Source organism: Cervus canadensis, chromosome 29 (assembly GCF_019320065.1).
Source record: "Cervus canadensis isolate Bull #8, Minnesota chromosome 29, ASM1932006v1, whole genome shotgun sequence".
NCBI classification, from domain to species: Eukaryota; Metazoa; Chordata; class Mammalia; order Artiodactyla; family Cervidae; genus Cervus; species Cervus canadensis.
Genome location: NC_057414.1, coordinates 14,116,893 through 14,142,716, shown reverse-complemented (window position 1 = coordinate 14,142,716; position 25,824 = coordinate 14,116,893). Strand labels below are relative to the sequence as shown.

General features: G+C 44.8%; 1 protein-coding gene across 16 annotated transcripts in view; it reads right to left on the bottom strand.

The window, feature by feature from the left end:
* The window catches only part of FAT3 (FAT atypical cadherin 3), a 761,607-nt gene that overhangs the window by 340,046 nt on the left and 395,737 nt on the right, over positions 1–25,824 (bottom strand). The window contains exon 4 of one of the 16 annotated variants that reach the window (XM_043451907.1): positions 11,208–13,179. The exons of the other annotated variants lie outside the window; for them this stretch is intronic. Within the exon in view, the coding sequence (XP_043307842.1) occupies positions 13,091–13,179 (89 nt within the window). The 3' untranslated portion in view covers positions 11,208–13,090. Of the gene's footprint in view, positions 1–11,207; positions 13,180–25,824 lie in introns of those variants that run through there. 16 annotated transcript variants of the gene reach the window in all.

Below are 25,824 nucleotides of genomic sequence, written 5' to 3'. Positions count from 1 at the left end.
CAGCCCACCCTGGAGGTTAGAGAAGCATGGCCCCCAGGTGCGCCGGGACACCCTTCCTTGACACACACGCTGACGATGATTAAACCCAGAAAGCTGGCCCGCTTCTGTCACCTAGACAAGAGCCGATTTCTTTGTCAAGCCCCTCTTGTCTGTCAGACTAGGTGGGTGTGAGACTTCAGAAGAAGACATGATGTAGGCTTCTGCCTCTCGGGAATTCTGCAGAAGGCAGTTGGAAAGGGACTGATTCACGATCCTGGGGGCACTGGGGTGATGCGTTTCACAGGACACGGCCGGTCCTGTCAGAGCTCCAGGCCCCGAGTGCAGACTGCGGGCCAGGCGCCATGTCTGAGGCTGTGCACATTGACCTCATTGTCTTCTTTATCGGAGAAGGCAATGGCACCCCACTCCAGTACTTCTGCCTGGAAAATCCCATGGACGGAGGAGCCTGGAAGGCTGCGGTTCACGGGGTCACTGAGAGTCGGACATGACTGAGCAACTTCACCTTCACTTTTCACTTTCACACATTGGAGAAGGAAATGGCAACCCACTCCAGTGTTCTTGCCTGGAGAATCCCAGGGACGGGGGAGCCTGGTGGGCTGTCATCTATGGGGTCACACAGAGTCGGATACGAGTGAAGTGACTTAGCAGCAGCATCAGCAGCAGCCTTCTTTATAAACAGCCTGCAGGAGGCATTATATTTACAGATGAGGAATTACAAGCTCAAAGTGTGGAAACACTGCTCGTGGACTCAGCTGGCGCATATCCGAGCCCACATTTGAGCCCAGGCCTGGCTGATGCAGAACCCTCCGCCCCAAGCATTCCTGCACGTCCCGCCTCCCTGCCTTTTCTGAGGACTGGGGGAGCCATGCAGTGAAGGAGGCCGGGGCCAGAGACCCGCCCCCGGAGACCAGCCCTGCTGCTGGAAACGGAGTGATGATGTAGGGTGAGCAAATATTACTAAAGAGCAGTGGATGCCAAAATCCCTAAGCTTAAACAGGGGAAGGAAATCCTCTTAGAGCAGTGATTGGTCATGAGGGACATCACAGTCTGGTTTGGGGGTAAGACTGGGGTTGGAGGACACCTAGGGAGGATTATAAACTAAACACCTCTGAAAGAAGTCAATTCTTGTGTCATTTATTTCTTTGTGATTCCCAGCCTGGTGCTGGAGATGTAGAAGATATTAAAGTATAATTGAATATAATTGAGTTTACAAGGTTATTCTGCACTCCTCAAGCACAAATTCATAATAAAAAGGAAGAAAATAATCCTTACCAGCAAAGTGGCCTGTCTATATTAACATCTGCTTTTATATAATGTAGTTTTAAAAATATTTTCCTATTTGTTTAGCAACGTTACCCTGCGAGGTACACTCTCAGGGATCTCCCCCTCTGGGTGGGAATACTGAAAACTCATCAGCACAGCTGATGGACACATTTACAGAACAAGACACATAAATACCGAGGCGGACTCTCGAGGAAATACATATATGACATCCATCTCACTGTAAATGAAAACTCCTCTCCTCTACATAGGGAAAGCAGCATTTTATATATAAGTAGCTCGGAAGATACTTTATTTTTAAAGATTTTTTTTTGGCGTGCACCATTTTTAAAGTCTTTATTGAATTTGTTACAATATGACTTCTGTTGTTCATATTTTGGTATTCTGGCCTTGAGTCATGGGGGATCTTAGCTTCCTGACCAGCGTTCTGCCTCACACCCCTGCACTGGGAAGTGAAGTCTTAACCTCTGGACCACCAGGGCAGTCCCAGGGAAGGTATTTCAGACTGAGCATTAAGGGCAAGATTAAATATGTATCTTTTGTTTGTTATCACCATGCAGAATATAAGAATCTAGTACATGTGAAAACAGAGATCTTGGAATGGGCCAAAGTCAGGAAGAAAAATATATCATAAAAGCATACATTATGCTTCCTTTTGGTAGGAGATATTTAAGTGCAACTTGGTGAACTGTTCAATTTCACAAACATATCATAGACACCTATTACCTACAAAACTTGGTGGTAGGTGCTGTGAAAATCCAAAGATAAGGTGAGATCTTCAGGGCACAGAAATTATTGGGACAGAGGAAGACCCTAGTAAGGACTTTGAGTGGAAAAAAAATGTTTTTTTTTTTAGCAATCTAAATATCTAAAGATTTAAATGGAATTCATCCCTTTATGAGCAATGTAAAACTTCTGAAATTACAACTTCTTGTTGAAACTGAAGCACAGGTTTATTTCATGGGGCTCTGACAGAAAGCAAAAAATTTTAACTGAAACGGCCAAGCGATTAACCTTGAGAATTTAGGTGAACAAACATATTCTCCTATCGTGGAGACATTGATGATTTGCAAACTTGGCCGAACTTATTCATATACATATAGTTGTTCGGAAGGAAAGCAAAAGTCACTATGGAACTGCGTGATCCTGGAAACACTTTTCCCGAGATGGCATGTGACAAGCACAGGTACCACGGGGTGGATCGGGCAATGGCAGAGAGTCGGAGAGAGCCTGCAATTGCCACTGATGACCTGGAAGCTTACCAAAGTTCAAGAACTACTGAGAAAACATAAGCCATAACAACAAGACTTCTGTACATTAATTCTGATTAGTAAGGTCTGAGTTAAATGATTTATCACCTGGTCTCACAGTATTCACACTGAAAGTAATGAAGTCTTTGCAATATGAACCTTTCTTACAGCACAGGGCTAGTAAATCTTTGTTGAAAAGCATGTCGAAGCTGCCAGAATGATTATTTTTATTTTTTGGCTGACACCTGGCAGAGCCAACAATGAAATGAAATGAAAATTTCCACCAACTCTGGATCTACTGAATCTTTTGTTCAAGAGCTCACAAACCCTGTACTCTGTTCTTCTTTTTAATAAGGCACATATTAGATATCTACTATCCTCTGTCAAGGAAGAAGCTGCTTTGGGGTTGGAGGAGATTCCAGAAGCTGTTTAATAAAGAAGAAATCAAGCAGATGAGGGTCAGGCTGCATAGCAAGCCAGGAGTACCAAGTGGCAGTTGGTCTGGGCCTCTTAGGTGTACCCCGTGCTTCATCCGCACTTGAATCCCTGAGCGTCTGAGCCGGAACATAAAGCCTGGGGGAGGCAGGGTGGTGAGTGGCAGGGACTCAGAAGGCAAGCAGCCGGAGTTCAAGTCCTGACTCCTGACTCCTGACTCAAGTCTCTTGTTATCAGCCACGCTGAACAATCGAACTGACCCGTGTGCTGTGCAAAACTGCGATAGAAAGGCATGGGGATCTTACATAAGGGAACGCACATCAGCCAGGAGGCCTGGGCCTTGCATAGGGTACACACTCAGGAAGTGTCAGCTCTGCTTATTCCCACAGGAGAGAAGCAGAACCAAGTGTGCGCCAAATACCTGGCTGGAACCGGCCCAGGTGCGTCTTCCAAAGCCCCTCAGCTTCGCAGAGCGCACGCACCAGCAGAGTTGCAGGATGAGTTATTTTGGACTGAGAAACTGGGCGCAGTGCAATTTCTTCTACGTGAACTCTCAGAGGCAATCCAGCCTTGGCAGCAATGGTGTGAATCCCAGCTCTAAGCTGTTTTGCAGAAGGATAAACACAGAAGTGTAGCCTTCTCCGCTGCAGAAGTTTATACCATATGTAACAGACGCCTTTCGAAGATTCCACACACTAGTGCCCCTCCCTCCAGCCTTACATCCTTCATCAGCACTCTGCTCAGACCGTCTCCCGCACCTCTCCGTCTCTCTCCCCCACTCCCCCTCTCTCACACACACGCCCCTGGCACTCCACGCTCCTTCCTTCGCAGACATGGCCTGGGACGCTTTGCCTGTGTTGCATCCATCTCCCCTCCTGCTTCACCTCCACCTTCCTCCCCTCACAGCATCCAGGCAGCCCTGCAGACACAGTTGGTTCCCCTCACTCACCACTGACAACCTCCTCCCGGTTTCCTGTTGCCCTTGGAATGAGACCCAGACCCCTCTGTGCCCTGCCCGCCTCCTCCTCCAACGGCCCCCCACCTGCTCTGCTCCCACCTCACAGCCCCCCTGCCCTGGGTGTCCCCCCACCTCAAAGCCCCCCCTGCCTGGGTGTCCCCCCACCTCACAGCCCCCCTTGCCTGGGTGTCCCCCCACCTCACAGCCCCCCTGTGCCCTGGGTGTCCCCCCGCTCCCACCTCACAGCCCCCCGCCTTGCCCTGGGTGTCCCCCATCTCAGAGCCCCCTCTGCCCTGGGTGTCCCCCCACCTCACAGCCCCCCGTGCCCTGGGTGTCCCCCTGCTCCCACCTCACAGCCCCCCTGTGCCCTGGGTGTCCCCCCGCTCCCACCTCACAGCCCCCCTGCCCTGGGTGTCCCCCCACCTCACAGCCCCCCTTGCCTGGGTGTCCCCCACCTCACAGCCCCCCTGTGCCCTGGGTGTCCCTCCGCTCCACCTCACAGCCCCCCGCCTTGCCCTGGGTGATCCCCCATCTCAGAGCCCCCTCTGCCCTGGGTGTCCCCCCACCTCACAGCCCCCTCTGCCCTGGGTGTCCCCCTGCTCCCACCTCACAGCCCCCCCTGCCTGGGTATCCCCCCACCTCACAGCCCCCCTGTGCCCTGGGTGTCCCCCCGCTCCCACCTCACAGCCCCCGCCTTGCCCTGGGTCCCCCATCTCAGAGCCCCTCTGCCCTGGGTGTCCCCCCACCTCACAGCCCCCTCTGCCCTGGGTGTCCCCCTGCTCCCACCTCACAGCCCCCCGTGCCCTGGGTGTCCCCCTGCTCCCACCTCACAGCCCCCCTGTGCCCTGGGTGTCCCCCCGCTCCCACCTCACAGCCCCTCGCCTTGCCCTGGGTGTCCCCCATCTCAGAGCCCCCTCTGCCCTGGGTGTCCCCCCACCTCACAGCCCCCCATGCCCTGGGTGTCCCCCTGCTCCCACCTCACAGCCCCCCGTGCCCTGGGTGTCCCCCTGCTCCCACCTCACAGCCCCCCTGTGCCCTGGGTGTCCCCCCGCTCCCACCTCACAGCCCCCCATGCCCTGGGTGTTGCTGAGCCGGCCCCACGCTCAGGACTCCTGCACCCCGGCCCCCCACTGGAGTGCTGCTCCTCTGCTCTGCCCGTGGGCAGACCTCCCACCGTCCAAGCCCCTCCTGTGGCCTTCTCGGATGCAGTCCCTGAGACCCTCCGCCTCTGTTCCTATCAGAAGGTTCCTACTTCTCCATCTGATGTGTCTCCAGCAGTTATTACCCTCTGATGTGCTCTTGTTTCCTCTCCTTTTATTGTCTTTCCACTCTCACACACATGTTCCACGAGAACCTTGTATGGCTTATATACTGCATCTTCTGCTCCTCCAATACAACCCTGAATACAGTCTTACTCCATTGAGCTTTACTGAACACACGCATGAAGGAGTGGACGCATGAGGGAGGGGACATGCCAACTCTTGGCAGTTCTCTGAGGTCCAGCTAAAGCTTCTCCTGTGAAGTCTTCTCTGAGGTTTCTCACCTAGTCTGAATTCCCAGTGCACCTACTATCATGACTAGGCGCTTTCTCGTGAACATACATGTTCTATTTCATCTGTAGAAACGTGCATTTTCTCTCCCCACTGGCTTCTAACGACCTTGACAGCAGCAACCTTGACCATCTCAAACGAGCTGCAGGTCAGGAGTTACCAGAAGTTCAGGCACACCAACTGGAGGAGAGGACGCTCGGGCCTCACTAAGGGTCTGTGAAGGTGAAAGTGTTGGTCATGTCCACTCTTTGCAACCCCATGGACTCCCACCATGGGACTGTAGCTCGCCAGGCTCCTCTGTCTACAGAATTCTCTAGGCAAGAATACCGGAGTGGGTAGCCATTCCTGTCTCCAGGGGATCTTCCCAACCCAGGGATCGAACACAGGTCTCCTGAATTGCAGGCAGGTTCTTTACCTTCTGAGCCACCAAGCCCCTAAGACAAGGGTCTATCTACATGCTCCTATTTTAGGCACAATTTCAGCATCCCAACAGACTCTGACAACAAGAAATAACAGTAAGGAATAAGAGGTAAAGAAAACAGCTATGAGAGAAGAAAGGTGTAAGAGGTCAAAAGGCACATGTGTCAGGGGGTTGGCATCAAATGGTAAGAGTCAGCACTCGACCACAAAGACATCATGGAAGCCGCTTCATCATAGCCCATGTGATCACGGGTGGGCTGTGGATCATGGTCAATTGTAAAAGGCACAGAGAAGTGTTGTGTATTATAGAAAAGCTTACAACCAAAACAAGTGTTTTGATAAATACTGGAGAAGGTGTTGAGAAAAGGGAACCCTCTTATGCTGCTGGTGGGAATGCAAATTGGTGCAGATATTAGGGAAAACAGTATGGAGGGTTCTTGAAGAACTGAAAACAAAGCTGTCATCTGATCTAGCCATCCCACTCCTGGGCGTATATCCGGAGAAAAGTCTAATTCGAAAGGATACATGCACCCTGATGTTCATAGCAGTGCTATTTACAGTAGTCAAGACATGGAAGCAACCTAAGTGTCCACTGACAAACACTACATCAATAATGAAGACAAATCAGTAGTACATATATACAATGGAAAAACACTCAGCCACAAAGGAAAATGAACTAATGCCACCCAAAGCAATGGATGGCTTAAATGGATGGTTCTAGAAATTATTATACTAAGTGAAGTAATTTAGACAGAGAAATTCAAATATCATGAGATATAACTTATGTGTAGAATCTAAGAAAATGAAACAAATAAACTTATTTACAAGCCAGAAATGAACTCACAGACATAGAAAACCAACTTATGGTCACCAAAGGGGAAAGCAGGGGGAGAGAATACTTAGATCTTTGGAATTAATAGATATACACTACAAGACATAAAACAGATAGACAGCTAGGACCTACCATATAGCCCAGGGAACTATATTTAATATACTGTCATAATCTATAATGGAAAAATATCTGAAAAGTAATAGATACATGTATTATTATGAAGCCAGCACAACATTGTGAATCAGCTGTACTTCAGTAGAAAAGATATTATTGGGATAAATAAAAAAGAAGTCCTTTGAGGTATAGGTTTCAGTTGTCAAGACTCCTCCCCTTTGGGTGGAACACCGTTTTCCAGTGAGGTCAAATAAACAAGGCCCTCTTGCTCAAGCTTAGCACAACGTTGGGCACATCACATAATTTTTACTGACGGAACCATTTCCTCGGGGAAGCAGCCTAGAATGTGAAATGCAATCTCTGTAATCACTAATTCTCTTTGCTAAGGGACAATTATTTGATCTGGTATTTGCTGGGAGAGCAATGGGGCTTGTTGATTGGCACTTCTGAACTTTCCACTAACGTTTCTTTCTGGCATGTTGAGACCATGTCCTTGGGCAAGCAATGAACTCCCTGGGCAATTTACACCAAACAGAGAGGTGAGGAGAAGCAGAGGGCTGTCCACCTCTCCAGACGGGAGGCTCTCTGGAGGGTGTCCTCTTCTCGGGAGCTTCATCTGCAGCCAGCAGGGGCAGGATGGCATGGAGGAAAGAGAAGAGGGCTGGGAAGCAAAACCATTTCAAGAGGAACGACACCTTTCATTCTCTTGTGCTGTGAAACTGTGCTGAGTGCTTTTGGCCATTACCTCACTTCATACTGGGGTTTCCCTCATAGCTCAGCTGGTAAGGAATCCGCCTGCAATGCAGGAGATCTGGGTCCGATCCCTGGGTTGGGAAGATCCCCTGGAGAAGGGAAAGGCTACCCTCTCCAGTATTCTGGCCTGGAGAATCCCATGGACGGTATAGTCCATGGGGTTGCAGAGTCAGACACGACTGGGCAACTTTCACTTTCACGTCATATTAAGAACAATTCTATCAGGTCTTTTCTGTCAGTATCATCACCAATGCCGCCACAACCAATGCAACCGTCATCACCACCAGGTCATCATCATCATCACACGGAAGAATAACCTGGGAACAGAGAGCTTAGGCCTGACCGAGACCAGTAAACAGGAGCCGTGTCTCAAATAGATGTGGTCCCACCACTTTCTAGTTGGGTGTCTCACACATCACATAAACTTTCTGGGCTTCAGTTTTCTCACCTATAAAATGGGAACAACCCACATTCTCTCCCTCACAGATCTGTGTGAAGTTCATATGATGCTTGCAAACCCCTGTGAAAACTTTTACATGACCTACAAAAGTAAGCGCTATATATCTGATTATACAGATGATTTCTATGTAAACACCTAGGTAACACAAAAATATGTTTTCCCCAAGCCTAAGAAGCCCATTTAAAAAAGGAAAGTATACCTCAGCTTTACACAAGTTGACATGTTCTTCCCTCCTCATCAGTCTTCAATATGGATTTCAAAATTGTTTTCCAACTATGACCTTCTAAGAAAGCTATTCTGTGGAGAGTATTCTCTTAGGAAACTCCAAATAAAATACAAATCTTTCAAATAAATGATGCCATTTGCATTCCCATGGGTTACTTCTACATTTTTTATTTCCATATTTCAAGCATTTTCCCAAAGGCTTTTCTCCCTTTGATCCATATCAGTCTGACATGTTGAACTTAGTTATAAAGTGACTAGCCTGGGATCCCTGGGTCATTTAGTTTTGCATCCTGTTATCAATATTATATAATGAGACCTACTTCAGAATAAAAGCCTACTTTTCTTAGAATTACTCCTATTCTCCAGACAAATATGCAGCTAAGGAAGAATTGCTTGAGAAATGGTCAGAGGGGCTTCCCTAACCAAGGGCTTTCCATCTATGAAGGAATAATGCAAATAGTAGGGTTGGGCTAAAACCATAGAGACCAGAGTTTAAATCATGGCTCTATCCTTTCATCAGCAATGTGAATTTAGAGAAAAGACTTAAACTCTGAGTCTCAAGTCCTTTAACTATAAAATGAGAATAACGAGATCCTATAAACTGTCTGTCACTAGTAGGTGTTCAAATAAATGTTAGCCAAAAAGAGAGGATGCATTCATTTACACTGAAAAGATTTGATGGATCACAATCTAAGGCTATCAGTTAAGCTATAGTTTAAAGAGGCGGGAATACCAGACCACCCGACCTGCCTCCTGAGAAACCTGTATGCAGGTCAAGAAGCAACAGTTGGAAGTGGACATGGAAAAACAGACTGGTTCCAAATCAGGAAAGGAGTACATCAAGGCTGTATATTGTCACCCTGCTTATTTAACTTATATGCAGAGCACATCATGAGAAACACTGGGCTGATGAAGCACAAGCTGGAATCAAGATAGCTGGAAGAAATATCAATAAGCTCAGATACTAACTAAAGAGCCTCTTGATGAAAGTGAAAGAGGAGAGTGAAAAAGTTGGCTGAAAACTCAACATTCAGAAAACTAAGATCATGGCATCCGGTCCTATCACTTCATGGGAAATAGATGGGGAAACAGTGGAAACAGTGACAGACTTTATTTTCTTGGGCTCCAAAATCATTGCAGATGGTGACTGAAGTCATGAAATTAAAAGACACTAGCTCCTTGGAAGAAAAGTTATGACCAACCTAGACAGCATATTAAAAAGCAGAGACATTACTTTGCCAACAAAGGTCCATCTAGTCAAGGCTATGGTTTTTCCAGTAGTCATGTATGGATGTGAGAGTTGGACTATAAAGAAAGCTGAGCACCAAAGAATTGATGCTTTTGAACTGTGGTGTTGGAGAAGACTCTTGAGAGTCCCTTGGTTTGCAAGGAGATCCAACCAGTCCATCCTAAAGGAGATCAGTCCTGAGTGTTCATTGGAAGGACTGATGCTGAAGCTGAAACTCCAATACTTTGGCCACCTGATGTGAAGAGCTGACTTCTTGGAAAAGACCCTGATGCTGGGAAAGATTGAGGGCAGGAGGAGAAAGGGACGACAGAGGATGAGATGGTTGGATGGCATCACCAACTCGAAGGACATGAGTTTGAGTAACTCCTGGGAGTTGGTGATGGACAAGGAGGCCTGATGTGCTGCAGTCCATGGGATTGCAAAGAGTCGGACATGACTGAGCAACTGAACTCAAACTGAACTAAAGGGAAGACCTCCATAGAATCATTTCTAACCAGACCACCTGTCCATAAATGACACAGTTAAATGTGACATCAGACAAGTTCTTAGCAATCAGGCGAATTTATGAAAACACTCTGTAAACCATTAGCATATCCAAGAGGCTGCAATGAGATAGGTTTAATAAGAAAGAATATTGAGGGAGAGATGTTGGAGGTGATAAAAGGGACAGAGTGAAGTAAGGAACAGGCACAGAGAAGAAAAGAGTTAAACTAAAAAGTGAAGGGTACAAAATCCACACATATGTCAAGGTTGGTCTTCAAGTGATAAATGGGAAGAATGTGCGGAAAGAAAACCACAAAATCTTAGTACTCCAGGGTGGGCACAGTGCGAGGGAACTACCCAGGGACTGCAGTCCAGCTCACGAGAACTCCTGTGGCCTTCGTTATCGGGTGGACAGGGCCCCAGCAACCAATGGTACTGACAGGAGGGATGTTTGACAGCATTAAAGCCCAATGGAGGTTGTTCAGTCAAAACATTTTGATAATTAGGGTCACTAGGAAGTTGGGAGGAAAGCAAGTTTGTTGTTCTGGCAATCGGATACGAAGGAGTAAGTATCTGACTCAAGAAAATAGAGGAGAAAGCCCAATCTCATTGTACCCATAGCTCACTCCCGGCACGGCCTGTGAGAGGGCCAATAGCAAGAAGGTTATGTCTCTCATCGATACCATCATCTGGATCATGGGATCCGCAGGCCACTCAATTCAGAAGAGCGTGTCACCAAAGCATGGTGTCCTAAACCACCGTCGGTCCCAGGGATAGACTGGGATACACATGCAATCCCAATAAAAGATTGTGTTGGTTCTGCAAATGCGGTCCAAGGCAAGTTCTTGAAGTCCCCATCAATCTGACTGGCCTTCACCCTGTCCCATCCAGAACCTCTAGAGCTGCTGCTCGTGTGTCTTACAAAGTAAGATTTGGAGGGTGCGGGGGGAGTGGGAAGGGGGAGAAGGTGGTGGAGCTGGTTCCACAGTGAGGAGGCCTCACAAGCTGTGTACTGGCCTGACAAGGTTAGGCTCTCCCCAGGATTTTATTTTTTTAAGAATATATGTTAAAATGTGGCTTCCAAGGTGGCTCAGTGGTAAAGAATCCGCCTGCGATGCAGGAAATGTGGGTTTGATCCCTGGGTGGGGGGGATCCCCTGGAGAAGGGCATGGCACCCCACTCCAGTATTCTTGCCTGGGAAAGCCCATGGACAGAGGAGTTTGGTGGGCTATAGTCCCTGAGGTCGCAAAGAGTCAGACACGACTTTAGCAACTAAACAACAGCAAATGTTAAAATGTAGTATATTTCTTACCAAAAGAATGGTTACCCTGCGGGGCTCGTGTATTGATAAGGGTGACCTCGGGAACATCACTCTCACAGGGCTTCACACGCCGCTGAGCTCTGGCTCCACCACCCAATGTCCCTCCGCCCCCAGTCTTTCCTGGACCACACACACAAACATTACCCAGTGCTCTCTCTTGTCTTAGGGTAATCAACAAAAAGGGGGTGTCAGTTACCCCTGCGGACCCCAGGAGCCTGGATGCCAAGCGTGAAAACATGCTAGTTGGGGGCGGGGAGCTGGTCTCGGAGTCTCCCAACATCGTTACTGTACCACACTTGCAGCATTCCAGACGGTGCCTGTAAGCCCACGAAGTGTCAGTCTCAGGGGTGAAGCTCCACATGAATGAGGTCATATTTATTTATGCCATCTAACGCCTGATACGCTACCAGTGAGTACTTACAATACCTCCTAATGAGAAAGTATGTCTTGTACCTTGGAATAAGATGTGGGAATAAGCTTGCCTTTATAAAGGACTTAATTATTACTTCGTTATTAGGGTTACAAAGCTCTTGTTCTTTTCTTTCTTAGCTCACAAACCAACAAAAGAGAGAGCAAATTCAACAACCATGGAAATCCTGTGCCAGGAAGTACCACCATAATGTTCGCGAAGAAAAGCAATTTGTGTTGCGGACAGAATGCATTCCCCTCCCATTATAACCACAGCCTGTTAAAAGCCTGTCAGGAAATAAATAAAACACTTTTTGTTCTGCTGCCCACATCCTTGTACTCAATTCAACAGATTCGAGCTTCTCAGAAATGCAGTCGGAGGTGAAGCCAAAGAGGACACACAGGCTGGGGAAAGGAAGTGCCCAGAGGAGCCTGCGGGGACGTGGCCCCTCAATACTTGCTTCCCCAGTCACTCTGCCCCCACGACCCTCACCTGAACTCACATGCTGTTAAAACAGATTCGGCCACGAGGTTCACATCCCTGACCAGTCCCATCCTTCCTGCCAAAAAGCAGCATTCATCTTACCAAGGAAAAGAGGGGGGTGAAATTAAAGAGCTCACATGGTTTATGTAGGGTACACACAGGCATCAAGATGATCCTTATTCCTAGCTCCAAAAAAATACTATATATCTGAATGAGTGCTTTAAGATGTATGCTTTTTCTAACACTGTATCTTAAGTGACGCTTACTATATATAATATGTTTTTTTCCCCTGCAAGCAATCCACCTCACACGTTTTCAGAAGCACTACCAAAATAGAAAGCATTCTGAAGCATGCTGTGGCTTCTGGCAGCAAACATCAAGGGTGGGGAAAGGGGGCTGGGTTTTACGGTAAAGCAATCTGGGGTATCCTTGCAAAATGTATAGGCAATCTTGCAGCTAAGAGATTGCAGCTATGGATTATGAATAATCCATAAATACCAACTGACCCTAAGTGTCCACCATAAGCTCAGTTACCTTTTTCACCACACGACATTCCCATGCCCAGCAGAGGGCCTGACCCACTAGGCACTGGAAGGATGAGTTCTACAAGTGTGGCCCACTGACTAAGTGAAGGCCAATGAAGAGTCGAGGGCAACTGGTACACAGAAGTGACAAACGGTCTTGTTTTCATGGTTCTAAACACCTAAGGGCTGAGGAAGATGATTCAGTCATCTCATATTCACTTACACAGATGTGCAAGTTAAATAGCTGGGACCCAAAGTCCTTGCAGTGCACACCACCCCCGATCCCCAAATCCTGCCTCTTATTCTTTCTGCTCCTGGCGCTGCACCCAAACTGTGACGCACATCACCGCTCATCAGTGGGTGAGAGGGACACCAGGGCGGAGGGGGCCCTGCTCCTCCTGGTTTCGTTCAGGGTCTCTCTGAAGCCACAACCTGCAAGTGGGAACACACGTAACTGAGATAAAGCTTTATCACAAAAACGATCATACCAAGTTACTACTTTTTGCACACAGTCTTTCCTGACCTAGCCTGGGAATCAAATATTATATTACAATGGTATGTGTTCCAGTAAGACATTAGTAAACACACACAATACACAATCTGCTCATAATCGTAAGATTCCTTTCCTATGAGGTAGTGAGACAAGGTGCTATGTCATGCAACAGGGTCAAGGTTACATACAGACCCTTAACCTGTTGTAGTCACCCTTCTAGAATGTTCAAGGAAGAGAATGCACCTGATTGTAAGCTGAGGTCACCAGGCAACTTTGGATCAGTCAACTAACTATAAGAGAAATACTCTTAGAGCTCAGTACAACCCAGCCCAGGGTCTTCAGCCAGCAAGTGTTCCATAAACATTTGATAAATGGCAAATTAAAACCAAATTAGGCCACTTCACACCCATGAGGATGGCAACTAGGGGAAAAAAAGAAAAATAACAGCTGTTGGTGAGGATGTGGAGGAACTGAAACTCGTATATACTGTTGGTGTCGTTGACCCGCTCAGTCGTGTCTGACTCTTTGCGACCCCATGGACTGCAGCACGCCTGGACCATCTCCCAGACTTTGCTCAAACTCATGTCCATTGAGTCGGTGATGCCGTCTAACCATCTCATCCTCTGTCGTCCCCTTCTCCTCCTGCCTTCATTCTTTCCCAGCATCAGGGTCTTCTCTAATGAGTCAGTTCTTCACATCAGGCGGCCAAAGTATTGGAGCTTCAGCGTCAGCATCAGTTGTTTCAATGAATATTCAGGATTGATTTCCTTTCAGATGGACTGATTTGATCTCCTTGCAGTCCTGTTAGTGGGAATGTAAGTGGTGAAACTGATATAAAAACAGGAAGGTGGTCCTCAAAAAACTGAAAGAATTACCACCTGATCCAGAAATCCCACTTCTGGATATATACCTAAAATAATTGAAAATGGGCCTTAAAGAGCTATTGGCACACATGTGTTCATAGCAGTATTATTCACAACAGCCAAAACATGAAAGCAGCCCAGGCATCCGTCCGCAGGCGAGTGGGTAAACAAAATGTGACATGTGCGTTTTCCTCTGTCGCCCAGCCAGAGATGCCTCTCACCCTTGGACTTCCTTGGTGGTTCAGATGATGGGGAATCTGCCTGTAACACGGGAGACCAAGGTTCAATCCCAGGGTTGGGAAGATCCCCTGGAGGAGGGAATGGCTACCCACTCCAGTATTCTTGCCTGCAGAATGCCATGGATAGAGGTTACAGTCCATGGGGTTGCAAAGAGCTGAACATGACTGAGCACCTACAAAGGAATATTATTCAGCCTTAAAAAGGAAGGAAACTCTGACACATGTTACAACATAGATGGATTCTGAGGACATTATGCTGTGCAAAATAAGCCAGTCACAGAGATAAACAGTACAGTAATTTCACGTCTGTGAGGCACCTAGAGCAGTCAAATTCACAGAGACAGAACGGAGAACAGCGGCTGCCAAGAGCCGCTGCAGAGAGGACCGGAGGGTTGCACGGTTTCAGCTTTCCAAGATGAAGAGAGTTCTGGAGACTGATTGCCAAACCATGGGATTGTACTTAAGGCTGCTGAAACGTACACTAAAAAATGGCAGGATGGTAATATTTATGTTTTGTGTTTTGCCACAGTTAAAAAATACATCCACAGAAACAAAAAAGATACCCACAATAACTAAAGAGAGATTAATTCTTTAATATCATCAAATACCCATCAGCAACCCAATTGTTCCATAAATGTAATAAATGTTTTAAACACAATTTGCTTTAATCGGTACCAAAAAATTGTTCATAAAATAATTAGAAGGTTTAGAAGATTCCTGATCTATTGTTGGCAATATTATGGTCTATAAAAGAAGTAGTGTCTAGATAAGTTTTAAAATGACACATATTCCTTGATTACAAGACTAAGAAGGATTTGAGGGCAGGGACTGTAGTCTTATTCTGCATCCCCAAAGCCTTAGAAGAAATACTGAATAAATGACCAAATAGTGCATTCTTTCAGTTTAACTACTGCAGAAACAAGATATAGGTCCAAAGAAACTGACAGAAAAGGCTCCTTTTCCTTTGTAACAATTCATCTGTCAGAAGCTGGATGCTTGCTATTCTGCCTGCAGCTAAATTGATAAAATTCTATGCCTTTTTAGAAGCAAAATATTTTAAGTTCCTGTCATGAGCTTTGTAAAACAACTGATACGCTTATAATTTAGCAAAAATTGACTTGGTATGCCTTGCAGTCTCTGCATTAGAGATACTGTGTTAGACATTAAAAAAACAAACAAAACAAAACTCTTCAGGAGAGGATAATGTTCTACATGGAATAAGATAATTAAGAGGGACGCAATTTTTCATATTAACCATTTTTTAAATGTTTTTATTGAATTTATTACAATATTCCTTCTTTTTTTTTTTTTTAATGCTTTGGATTTTGGCTGCAAGGCATGTGGGATCTTATCTCCTTGAGCAGGGATTGAACTAACAGCCTACCTGCCTTAGAAGGCAAAGTCTTAACAAATGGACTGCCAGGGAAGTCCGAGGGTAATATAATTAACACAGAAAAAGTCCTAGCTGCTATGCTTCTGTTGTTGTGATGTGGTTTGTTTACATTAAGTGAGTGCATTCTTGGAACTGACAGAAATAGACGAGTACATTCCACAGTATTGCAGAATCCTTCCCAAATCCTCTCCCAGAATGTGGCTCTCTTATAGGGCTCCTTACATATGAGACCTGCACTGTGGATACACCCAATACAGAAATCAGTTGTGGGAGGCACAGGAGTCCATTAAGAAGCATCGCTATTCTGGCATTTACTGCAGAGATGAGGGATATTAAAATATTAAACTTCAGCCTTAGAGGATATGAGGTCACCAAAGCCATATTTCAAAGCCAGAAGGCCATCCTAAGTACTTTAAGTGGGTTTTATTGTTTTGTTCCTAGGGCAGGTAAATTTACATTTGGCTTGGTAATAGAATTCTTTCAAAGGGGCCTGAATTTGAAAACATCCAGGCCCTTAGCTTTCCTTCTTTTGTATTTGACTTAAAGACACACAGAGGTCAGTCTCCTTGGGTTTATGGTTGAATAATAATTCCAGCAGTAGAAATGGGCTGTGCTGGACTGAGTTAAGGGATAGAAATTGGGAAGGAGCCAGTCTTGTAACCAAGACTGCTTACAAGTCAAGACTGGGAGGCGAGGGTGGGATGTTCTGAGAGAATAGCACTGAAACAAGTATACTATCAAGGGTGAAACAGACCACCAGCCCAGGTTGGATGCATGAGACAAATGCTCAGGGCTGGTGCACTGGGAAGACCCAGAGGGATGGGATGGGGAGGGAGGCGGGGCGGGGGGGGATCGGGATGGGGAACACATGTAAATCCATGGCTGATTCATGTCAATGTATGGCAAAAACCACTACAATATTGTAAAGTAATTAGCCTCCAACTAATAAAAATAAATGGAAAAAAAAAAAAGACTGGTTACCAGTCTTGTAACCAAGACGGCTTTAGGCGCAGTTTAGCCTCTGTGTCAAAATCCTAGCTCCTCTGACCATACTAAACTATAGAGGGACTGTTAGTAAAAGATGAAAGAAAAGAAGGGATGTAAGATAAAGGCAACAAATATCTCCTTTGTTTTTAACCTGTACATCAGCATGCTAGCAGAGAAGGAGATGGCCACCCACTCCAGTGTTCTTGCCTGGAGAATCCCAGGGACGGCGGAGCCTGGTGGGCTGCCGTCTGTGGGGTCGCACAGAGTCGGACACGACCGAAGTGACTTAGCAGCAGCAGCAGCGCTGGACCAGCACATACAGTGAATGCTGATAACTGATTACAGTGGCTGCTCAATAAGCACGTGCTTCTGAAGCTTTTGTACCCGATCAAATGAGACAACTACTGTAAAACAGAGGACTTTTTTATGAACAAATAAATGTTAGTTTTCGAGCACTCTTTGTTCAACCTTTTTATATAAAGTCGGCTATTTTTAGGGGACAACAGAAGTAGTGATAACTAGTTAAAATCTGAGTTTGGTTTTATGATAAGAAATTGTATCCTGTGAGCCTGGCCCCTTCTGTCACACAGCTCATCAGCTGCTTATCCGTCTACAGTTTGATTTCTCTACTTACGCACGTGGTTTTTCTCCTTACCACTCCGCCTTCCTTCCAAACACTCTAGTGCCCTCTGTGACTGAACTTTTCCATCTCCTAGCTCAGCTCCTCCTCCTGCCAGAAAAGCCTTCCTACCATACATCCCTATCTAAGGTTTAAAGGCCAAGTTTAAATCTTCCTTCTCCCAAGAAGCCTCTGCCACACTCTCTCATTTTGTATTAATCTGTCACTCCCCAACCTCCTACAGTATATTGTTGAAACTTTGATTAAATCACTCACAAGTAAGTTCCCTGGACTAAAAAAACCTCTCTGTGTCAGCCTCCATGTACAAAGCACTTGGATCGTATACTTGAATCCGAGTATCTTGAATCCAAAGCACTTGAATCTGAGCATCTGCTTAAGAATATTTACTGAAATCATACCAAAAGAAAACAATGAAGGAAAAGGTGAGTTTCTAAAGGGAGAGAAATTTGTTCCAATTTAGAATTCCACTGAAATTTAACTGGGGATAAACATGAATACTAGGCGCCTATTTGTATTGGTCTGAAGTAGCAGGCTGGTACTCCACAGGCTTACTGACGGTACAAGATTGATTTCCTGTATTTAAGCATACTTTTATGACAAACAGGGCCGGATACGGAAGGAGACAGCAGCTTCACAATATGAATAGCCTCAATTAGGGCTCAAGTTAGACGTGCCATGTCTTTGTTATTGAGATCGGAGGGGAAGAAGTGCCATCTACGTGGCCAGAGACAGAGAGACCATCAAAAGTCATGCTAAAAGATAAGCTCACTCAAATAAAGCAAATATGATATATCCACTTGGCTGAACACGTGAGCAAGTTTAAGCTTAAGCAACACAACTTAATAAGGAGAAGAAAATTGTGCCGAGATGGTGTGAGGAGAGAGTGTCAGAATTGGGATCTGTGGATTGGAACCTGCTATACTTTTTCATACCTGAATTCATACCTGAATCAACTCATTCAATGAAAATGTATTGAGTACCCGTAAGTGTAAGAATCTGCCTGCAATGCAGGAGACCCCGGTTCGATTCCTGGGACAGGAAGATCCACTGGAGAAGGGATAGGCTACCCACTCCAGAATTTTTGGGCTTCCCTTGTGGACCAGCTGGTAAAGAATCCATATGCAATGCAGGAGACCTGGGTTCGATCCCTGGGTTGGGAAGATCCCCTAGAGAAGGGAAAGGCTACCCACTCCAGTATTCCGGCCTGGAGAATTCCATGGACTGTACAGTCCATGGGGTCGCAAAGAGTCGGACACAACTGAGTGACTTTCACCCGTAAGTGCTAGTTACATGTTGTTTGACAAAACTTTCACTAGTAAAAGGGGGAGTGCTACAGCAAATAAATCCGAGGTGGAAACTGCCTCTCGCCCACCACGGTCTGTGTTCTCCTTTCGCAGTAATAGAAAAGCCTGGCCACTCAGCTAGAAACCACATATATTCCTCTCCTCCTTCATGGCTGGGTATGGAGAGTTCTGGCCAATGGAATGCAACTCCTAGGCATTTAGGAGTTGGAGAATGCAACTCTCCAACTAAGAGGTCAAGCCATATGCTCTTCCTTCCTTTCCTTTCCCTATGAGCTGAAACATGGATGTGCCTAGGACTCAGCTTCAACCACAGACAGAAGATAACACCCAAGGAGACAGTGGGGTCATATGATAGACAACTCCTAGTCCTGGACTGGTCACATGGGACAGACCCACTGCACCCCCCTGAACTGTTACCTCGTTCCTGTTACACTGTGAAGTGAAGTGAAAGTCACTCAGTCGTGTCTGACTCTTTGCAACCCCACGGACAATACAGTCACGGAATTCTCCAGGCCAGAATACTGGGGTGGGTAGCCTTTCCCTTCTCCAGGGAATCTTCCCAACCCAGGGATTGAACCCAGATCTCCTGCATTGCAGGTGGATTCTCTACCAGCTGAGCCACAAGGGAAGCCCAGGCAAACTGTCTTCATTATTCCACTGCACTTTAGAAGTCTCTTCTTTATGACAGCTTAATTTTCATCCTACCTAGCATTTAGCCTTTCCTAGAGTCAGAATGGGGTTTCCCAAGTGGTGCTAGTGGTAAAGAACCTGCCCGTCAATGCAGGAGACAGAATAGACTCGGGTTCAATCCTTGGGTCAGGAAGATCCGCCGAGAAGGACATGGCAACCCACTCCAGTGCTGTTGCCTGGAGAATCCCATGGACAGAGGAGCCTGGCGGGCTACAGTCCATGGGACCTCAAAGAGTCAGACATGAATGAGCGACTAATACGCACAGAGTCAGAATGGGGGCCAGGCCCCTGCTGCCTCATTTCTGGGAAATGTGTCAAATACTACTTGCTCTTCTGTGGGCCCTTGTCTGCTTTTGCTCCAAATTCACCTGGCTGACATCTACCAAAAAATGGTTGGCTTCTTCCTCGCCTGATCTGTGAGTACCAGTGACTTGCTGAATGGTCCGGAACAAGCCTCTTAACTCTTTTCATCTGCGACAGCATAAATACCCATTTTCCTCTGTGGAGTATTTTGTTAATTAACATCAGTAGAACAGAGAATGTTCCAAAGCAGGACTGTTACTGTAAGCTTCCTTGACTCCAACTGTATAAGCAACATTAGAACTAATCACTCAGGAAGTAAAATCACTAGGAAGTTGTCAAGAGGGTCAGCCTGTAATTAATCAATGAGGTCACTGCCAATAACAATAGTACATTCTGTTACATGTGTAACTGGATTTAATGGATGTACCACACTGGCAAGTTACTGGAAGAAGGAAACATTCCATCTTTGCCCTGGAACAGCATCTTATTGCAAAACACAAATGAAATATCTGTGCATCATGCTAAACAACACCAAAAAGGAAGTGGAACAGAGGCCATTGCTAGAAACACTGTTACTCTACAAGAGAATTCAAAGTGATCTGCGGAAAAGGGACACCGCTGTTGAAAACATGTATGCTTTCTAAGTCTTGAGCACAAATCTATTGGAAAAGATCCTTCACCTTGTATGGTCACTCCCTTTTTATGGTAAAGCAAAGTAGGAGACTGACTGCTTCAAGTCCTAGAAGCTTCTAAGTGACTCAGACACGGTGAGGACTGGACAACAGACTTTAAATACATGGAGAGTTGATCGTGTCACTGACCAACCTTGCTCCAAATCCACCGATTAGAAAAAATGAACAAATTTGTTCCTTGGTGAGATTCGGCATTAGGCAGAGCTTGCAATCTCATCTTCTCCAAGGTCCCTAGGCATCAGAAGTTCTACGTTCTAATACTATGATGTGGTCTGAGTCAGTAGACTCACTATTATGATGCCACATTCAAGATCAAGGTTTCATTTTGCTAAGTGAAATATGCTATTCTTTAGCACTTTTAATTATTAAAAAAAGCTTAAGCAGTTAAAGTCATAAGGGGCATTTTAGTTCAGGTGCTTACAAGTATTTTGGCAACACTTCAAAAATCTCATCTCTTTGACTTGCAAGTCTGCTTCTAGGAATTTTTTTCTAAAGGGAAAATAGAAACAGATTTACAAAGATAATGACCAAAGCACCTTTTTAATAAGAGTAAAAAATTAAAACCAGTCCCACCCTGGATACTGGAGACAAAAGAAAAGGCGGTACATGGGATCTGCTGAAATGAAATTACACTAATAACCAAGTTAGTATAGTTAAACACTCCATTTTCTACAGATATAGGTCCCTGTCTTGAGGATCCTGAATATAATGTAATGAATTCTTTTGAATTTAGGAGGATTATAAAAGTAGGCCCACTTTAACATCAAATAAAAAATCCTTAGAAAATGTCACATTGATATCCTCTCATGTCTGGAAGAAAATTAAGTAAAAGGAAGAACACATCAGCTGTGAATATTCCCATCCTTATTGTTGTTGTTCAGTTGCTAAGTCATGCCAACTCTTTTGCAAACTCATGGACTTCAGCACGCCGGCTCCACTGTCCACGGGATTGTCAGGCCAGAACACCAGAGTGGGCTGCCATTCCTTCTCTGTGGGATCTTCCTGACCCAGAGATCACAGGTAAACTCATACTAGCAGGAAATCAGTTGTACAGCTTTCCACATTTCATTTTTGCCATGCCTCTCACATTTGAAATTATTCCAAGACAAGGAAAACATCTTTCTCTTAATTACCTGGAACCAATGTTCTAAAAATCTCTCCAGTTAGTGTCATTCAGAAACATGATTTTTACAAAAGCAATTTAGGAAAAGAGGTTGCTGAAATGCAGCCCATTTCTTAAAAGCATGGTATTTCAGTGAATCAGAGTACATTCTGAAAAGAAAGCACATAAAAATATTACCATTATGCAGACTTACTATTTGCAATTTAAAAAAACTTTTATTTAATCCACAATTAGTGGAGTTTAATAATCCTTGATTCTGGGGATTTGAGTAAATTCCAAACTTTAAATTTACTGACAAAAAGAACCAGAAAGTAACAAGACAACTGTGATCCTGACCAATATTATTATTTCTTTCTTTTAATTTTCATTTTAAAATAGTTTCAAACTTACAGAAAAGCTACAAGTAGAGCATGATGAACCTTCATACATCCCTCACTCAGAGATACTACTCAGATTTGACTAGTGGTCCTAATAATCCCCTTTGCAGAGAAGGATCCAATCTAGGACCACATGTGGCACTTAATGGTCACGGCTCTTTAGTCTTCCTCAATCAGGATGACACTCTTCAGTCCCTCCTCACCTTCATGACCTTATCATTTCTGATGATGCAGGCTGGGCTCAGGTGTGCTTATTGATACTGAGGTGTCCCTCCTGAACAGAGCTAAGAAATATCTGTATATAAATGCACACACATGCCCTTGCATCTATATTTATTTCTACCGCTACCTATATATCTTGAATATAGCAATACCTCTAATTCCAATCCAACATCACAGAGTCACTCTAGCCGCTGCTTCTCCTGTTTGTAACATCCTTCTCCTCTGACAGTAAGAAAACTGGCTTTCCTTACCCACCTCTTTTCTCACTAGCCAATATGTCAGTGGTCTCATCTACCGATACAACCAGCCATTGATCTCAGCACTTTCCTCTCTCCATCTCTGACCTCAGCGGAGCCAACTCTAACCATTCACCCCCTTCACTTGGCCTCCCCGCACCCCTTTATTCTGAAATAGAAATGAGGTGAAAGAAGAAGGAAAAAAGGAAGGAAGGAAAGGAAAGGAGAAAGGAAAGAAGAAAAAAAGTTTTTGATAGTAGTAGGTATGGTGCATTTCAGGGACAAAAAAAATAAGGAAAATTTAAAAAAGGAGGAAGAGACAAGAGGCGGCAGAGAATAATCAGATCCTGGGCTCTGGAAGGATGCTTGGGTTGGAATCTTGAACCTGCTACTTAGTAGTTGTGAAAATTCAGGAAATTTGCTTTACCAATTTGCGCCTTGTCTCCCCAAGGTTAGGACAGAAACCGTGTGCCTATCATATAGGACTAACGTGTTCACAGGTTTAAAACGTATAGAAAAGCACTTGGAACTTTGTAAGAATAACTGAATATTAACTATTTTATTACTTATCTATAGAAGTGCACAATTTCTCTCCTGAACATGAGGCAATTCTTTTAATGCATTCAGCCAAGCTTTCTACCTTAACATGTCCTGGTAAGTATGCTGATTGTGGAAACTGCAGAAAGACAATGCAAAATGAAATTTACAGTCACCAGAATTTGAAACAATGAAAACAAAACTCATTATCATATCCAGTCCTAACTCCTTCATATTCCCCAATCCCTCATTTCTACAGAATGGCCACATCCTAAGGATAGAGACTGGGTTATCTTGATCGTTGAAGACGTGCAAATATTAATTATGGTCCCATTAACTTCATTGTCAATGACTGCTGTTGTCATTTTCATCATTTTTCTTCCCACAGGATGATAGATAAGGTACTTTTTTCAGCAGTGAAAATTTCTAAAATGAAGGCCTCTACATGAATACAAAGTGGTATCATTTTAAATTCTAAATCTGTAGCTCAAATAATCAAAGTACATTCCACAGGCTATTCAAAACACAGCTCAAGGTAAAATACTGCCCTCCAGCTGAGACAATGACTAATTTTCCAATCAAGTATTTTTTTTTCTTTTTCTTTTTTTTTGGCCATTTTTCAATCTACTGAAATTGTTCCTCTCATGTTTAGAAAATGAAGTGAAATATTCTAATTTACAAATAATTACCACACACATCTCTGTAGGGATAACAAGCTGTCAAAAAATTAAAATCTATGCATTGCCACTCTTTTGTAATACTTGCCTTTTTACTATCATCCTCACCATGCCAGTAGCCTGTCTAAGATCCATTTCCACCTCTATTCCACATTCCTGGACATGACTATTTCACCAGCTAACGGCATTAACATGGCCACAAACCGAAACACTCACTCAGCCTGTGCTCTCACCCTTGGCTCTATAAATGGGTTCAGAAACTGCTATTTACTGAATATTTGCTTCCACACAAATCCGTATGTTGAAACCTAACCCTCAGTCTGATGGTGTTCAGAGATGGGTCCTTTGGTTGGTGACTAGGTCATGATGTCGTGAACGGGAACCTAACAAGCGGGCCCAGGAGCGGGTCCCCGCACCCTTCCCACCACGGGCGCAGACAGAGGGAAGCCAGTCACCCATGGCGAAGCGGGCCATCACCAGACACTGTGACTGCAGGCACGGTGGTCTGGGACTTTCCATATGTACGCTCTCCAATCTTTGAGGAATAAACAGCTGTTGCTTGTAAGTCACCCAGCCTATGAGATTTTGTTACAGCAGCCAGAACAGACTATGCACATATAAGCAACAAGGCAAAAAGCTCCCCCAAATGTATTGCATAGCCTTCAGGAAAAGGCTGAGCTAAATGTCAAGTGGTAAAAAAAAAGGGCTTTCTGTACCATAAAAATCACTTCAATGAACTCCATGAATCACAGTTAAATCATTTTTTTTAATGACTGAAAATACAAAGATTAGGTCTTTGCCGAATTCAGGGCCCACCACTATGATCACTAATGTCGAGTCCTTTTGAAAAATGAAGACTCTGTGCCCTGGGAGGAGGCTGAGGAAGCAATGGGCAAGCGGCTGCTGGGAAGAGGGCGCACCTGAGCCCCACCACCATGTACAACAAGCAAGACAATAGGAGCCCCTGTCTACAGAGACTATTCAAAACTAGCCAAGGCATACAGTGTCCTTTAATCGTCTCAGAAATCCAGAGGGGCAGCTATATTTTATCACAGTTTTTTAGACAAGGAAAGGGAGAGTCAGAGAGTTTCTGAACTTGTCTGAGATCATCACCAAGACAGCAATAGGCAGAGCTAGAATTCAAACCCTTTTCTATCTAAGGGTGATCCTTGCCTTGCCACAAGAATTTGCATTTGGCAATATCCATAAGAATTCTCTCTAACCTTGACTCAATTAAAATACTTCATCTACTGTCTACTGGTTTTCAATATGCTGCTTGAAATCATTTTCTGTAGGTACAGAGCATCAGGTAACATCAATTCTAAAATTCCTTCCAGTTAAAAATTAAAGAAGGAAGGAAGAATGGAAGGGAGGGAGGGGAGCAGGAAGACTATTTAATTCCTGAGCTGCCTGGAAGCTGCCTAAAATCAAAATTTTAGACAAAATTAAGCAGAACATCAACTTCAGAGAGAACTGATAACAATGACAGTGGGGTTGTGGCCTAAGGTCAAAGAGTACAGAAGGACTTTTTGGAGCTTTAGAGATGGGGCGGGGTAAGTCAGGTAACTTTCCAGACCAGGATCATCAACAAATAAACTGTTGGCAAAAAGAGGGGTAGAGTCTAGCTCCAACCGCGTCTCTATAAATGACCAAATTTCATTTCTTTCCATGGCTGAGTAATATTCCAGTGTATATATGTATCTAATCTTCTTTATCCATTCATCCCTCGATGGACACATAGGTTGCTTCCATGTCCTAGCTCTTATATGTACAACAGAAGCTAACATAGCATGATAAAGCAACTACACACCAACTGCACTCATCTCACACACTAGCAAAGTAATGCTCAAAATTCTCCAAGCCAGGCTTCAACAGTATGTGAACCGTGAATTCGCAGATGTTCAAGCTGGATTTAGAAAAGGCAGAGGAACCAGAGATCAAATTGCCAACATCCATTGGATCATCAAAAAAGCAAGAGAATACCAGAAAAACATCTACGTCTGCTTTATTGATTATGCCAAAGCCTTTGTGTAGATCACAACAAACAGTGGAAAATTCTTAAAGAGATGGGAATACAAGACCACCTGACCTGCCTCTTGAGAAACCTGTATGCAGGTCAGGAAGCAACAGTTAGAACTGGACATGGAGCAACAGACTGGTTTCAAATAGGAAAAGGAGTATGTCAAGGCTGTATATTGTCACCCTGCTTATTAACTTATATGCAGAGTACATCATGAGAAACGCTAGGCTGGATGAAGCACAAGCTGGAATCAAGATTGCCGGGAGAAATATCAATAACCT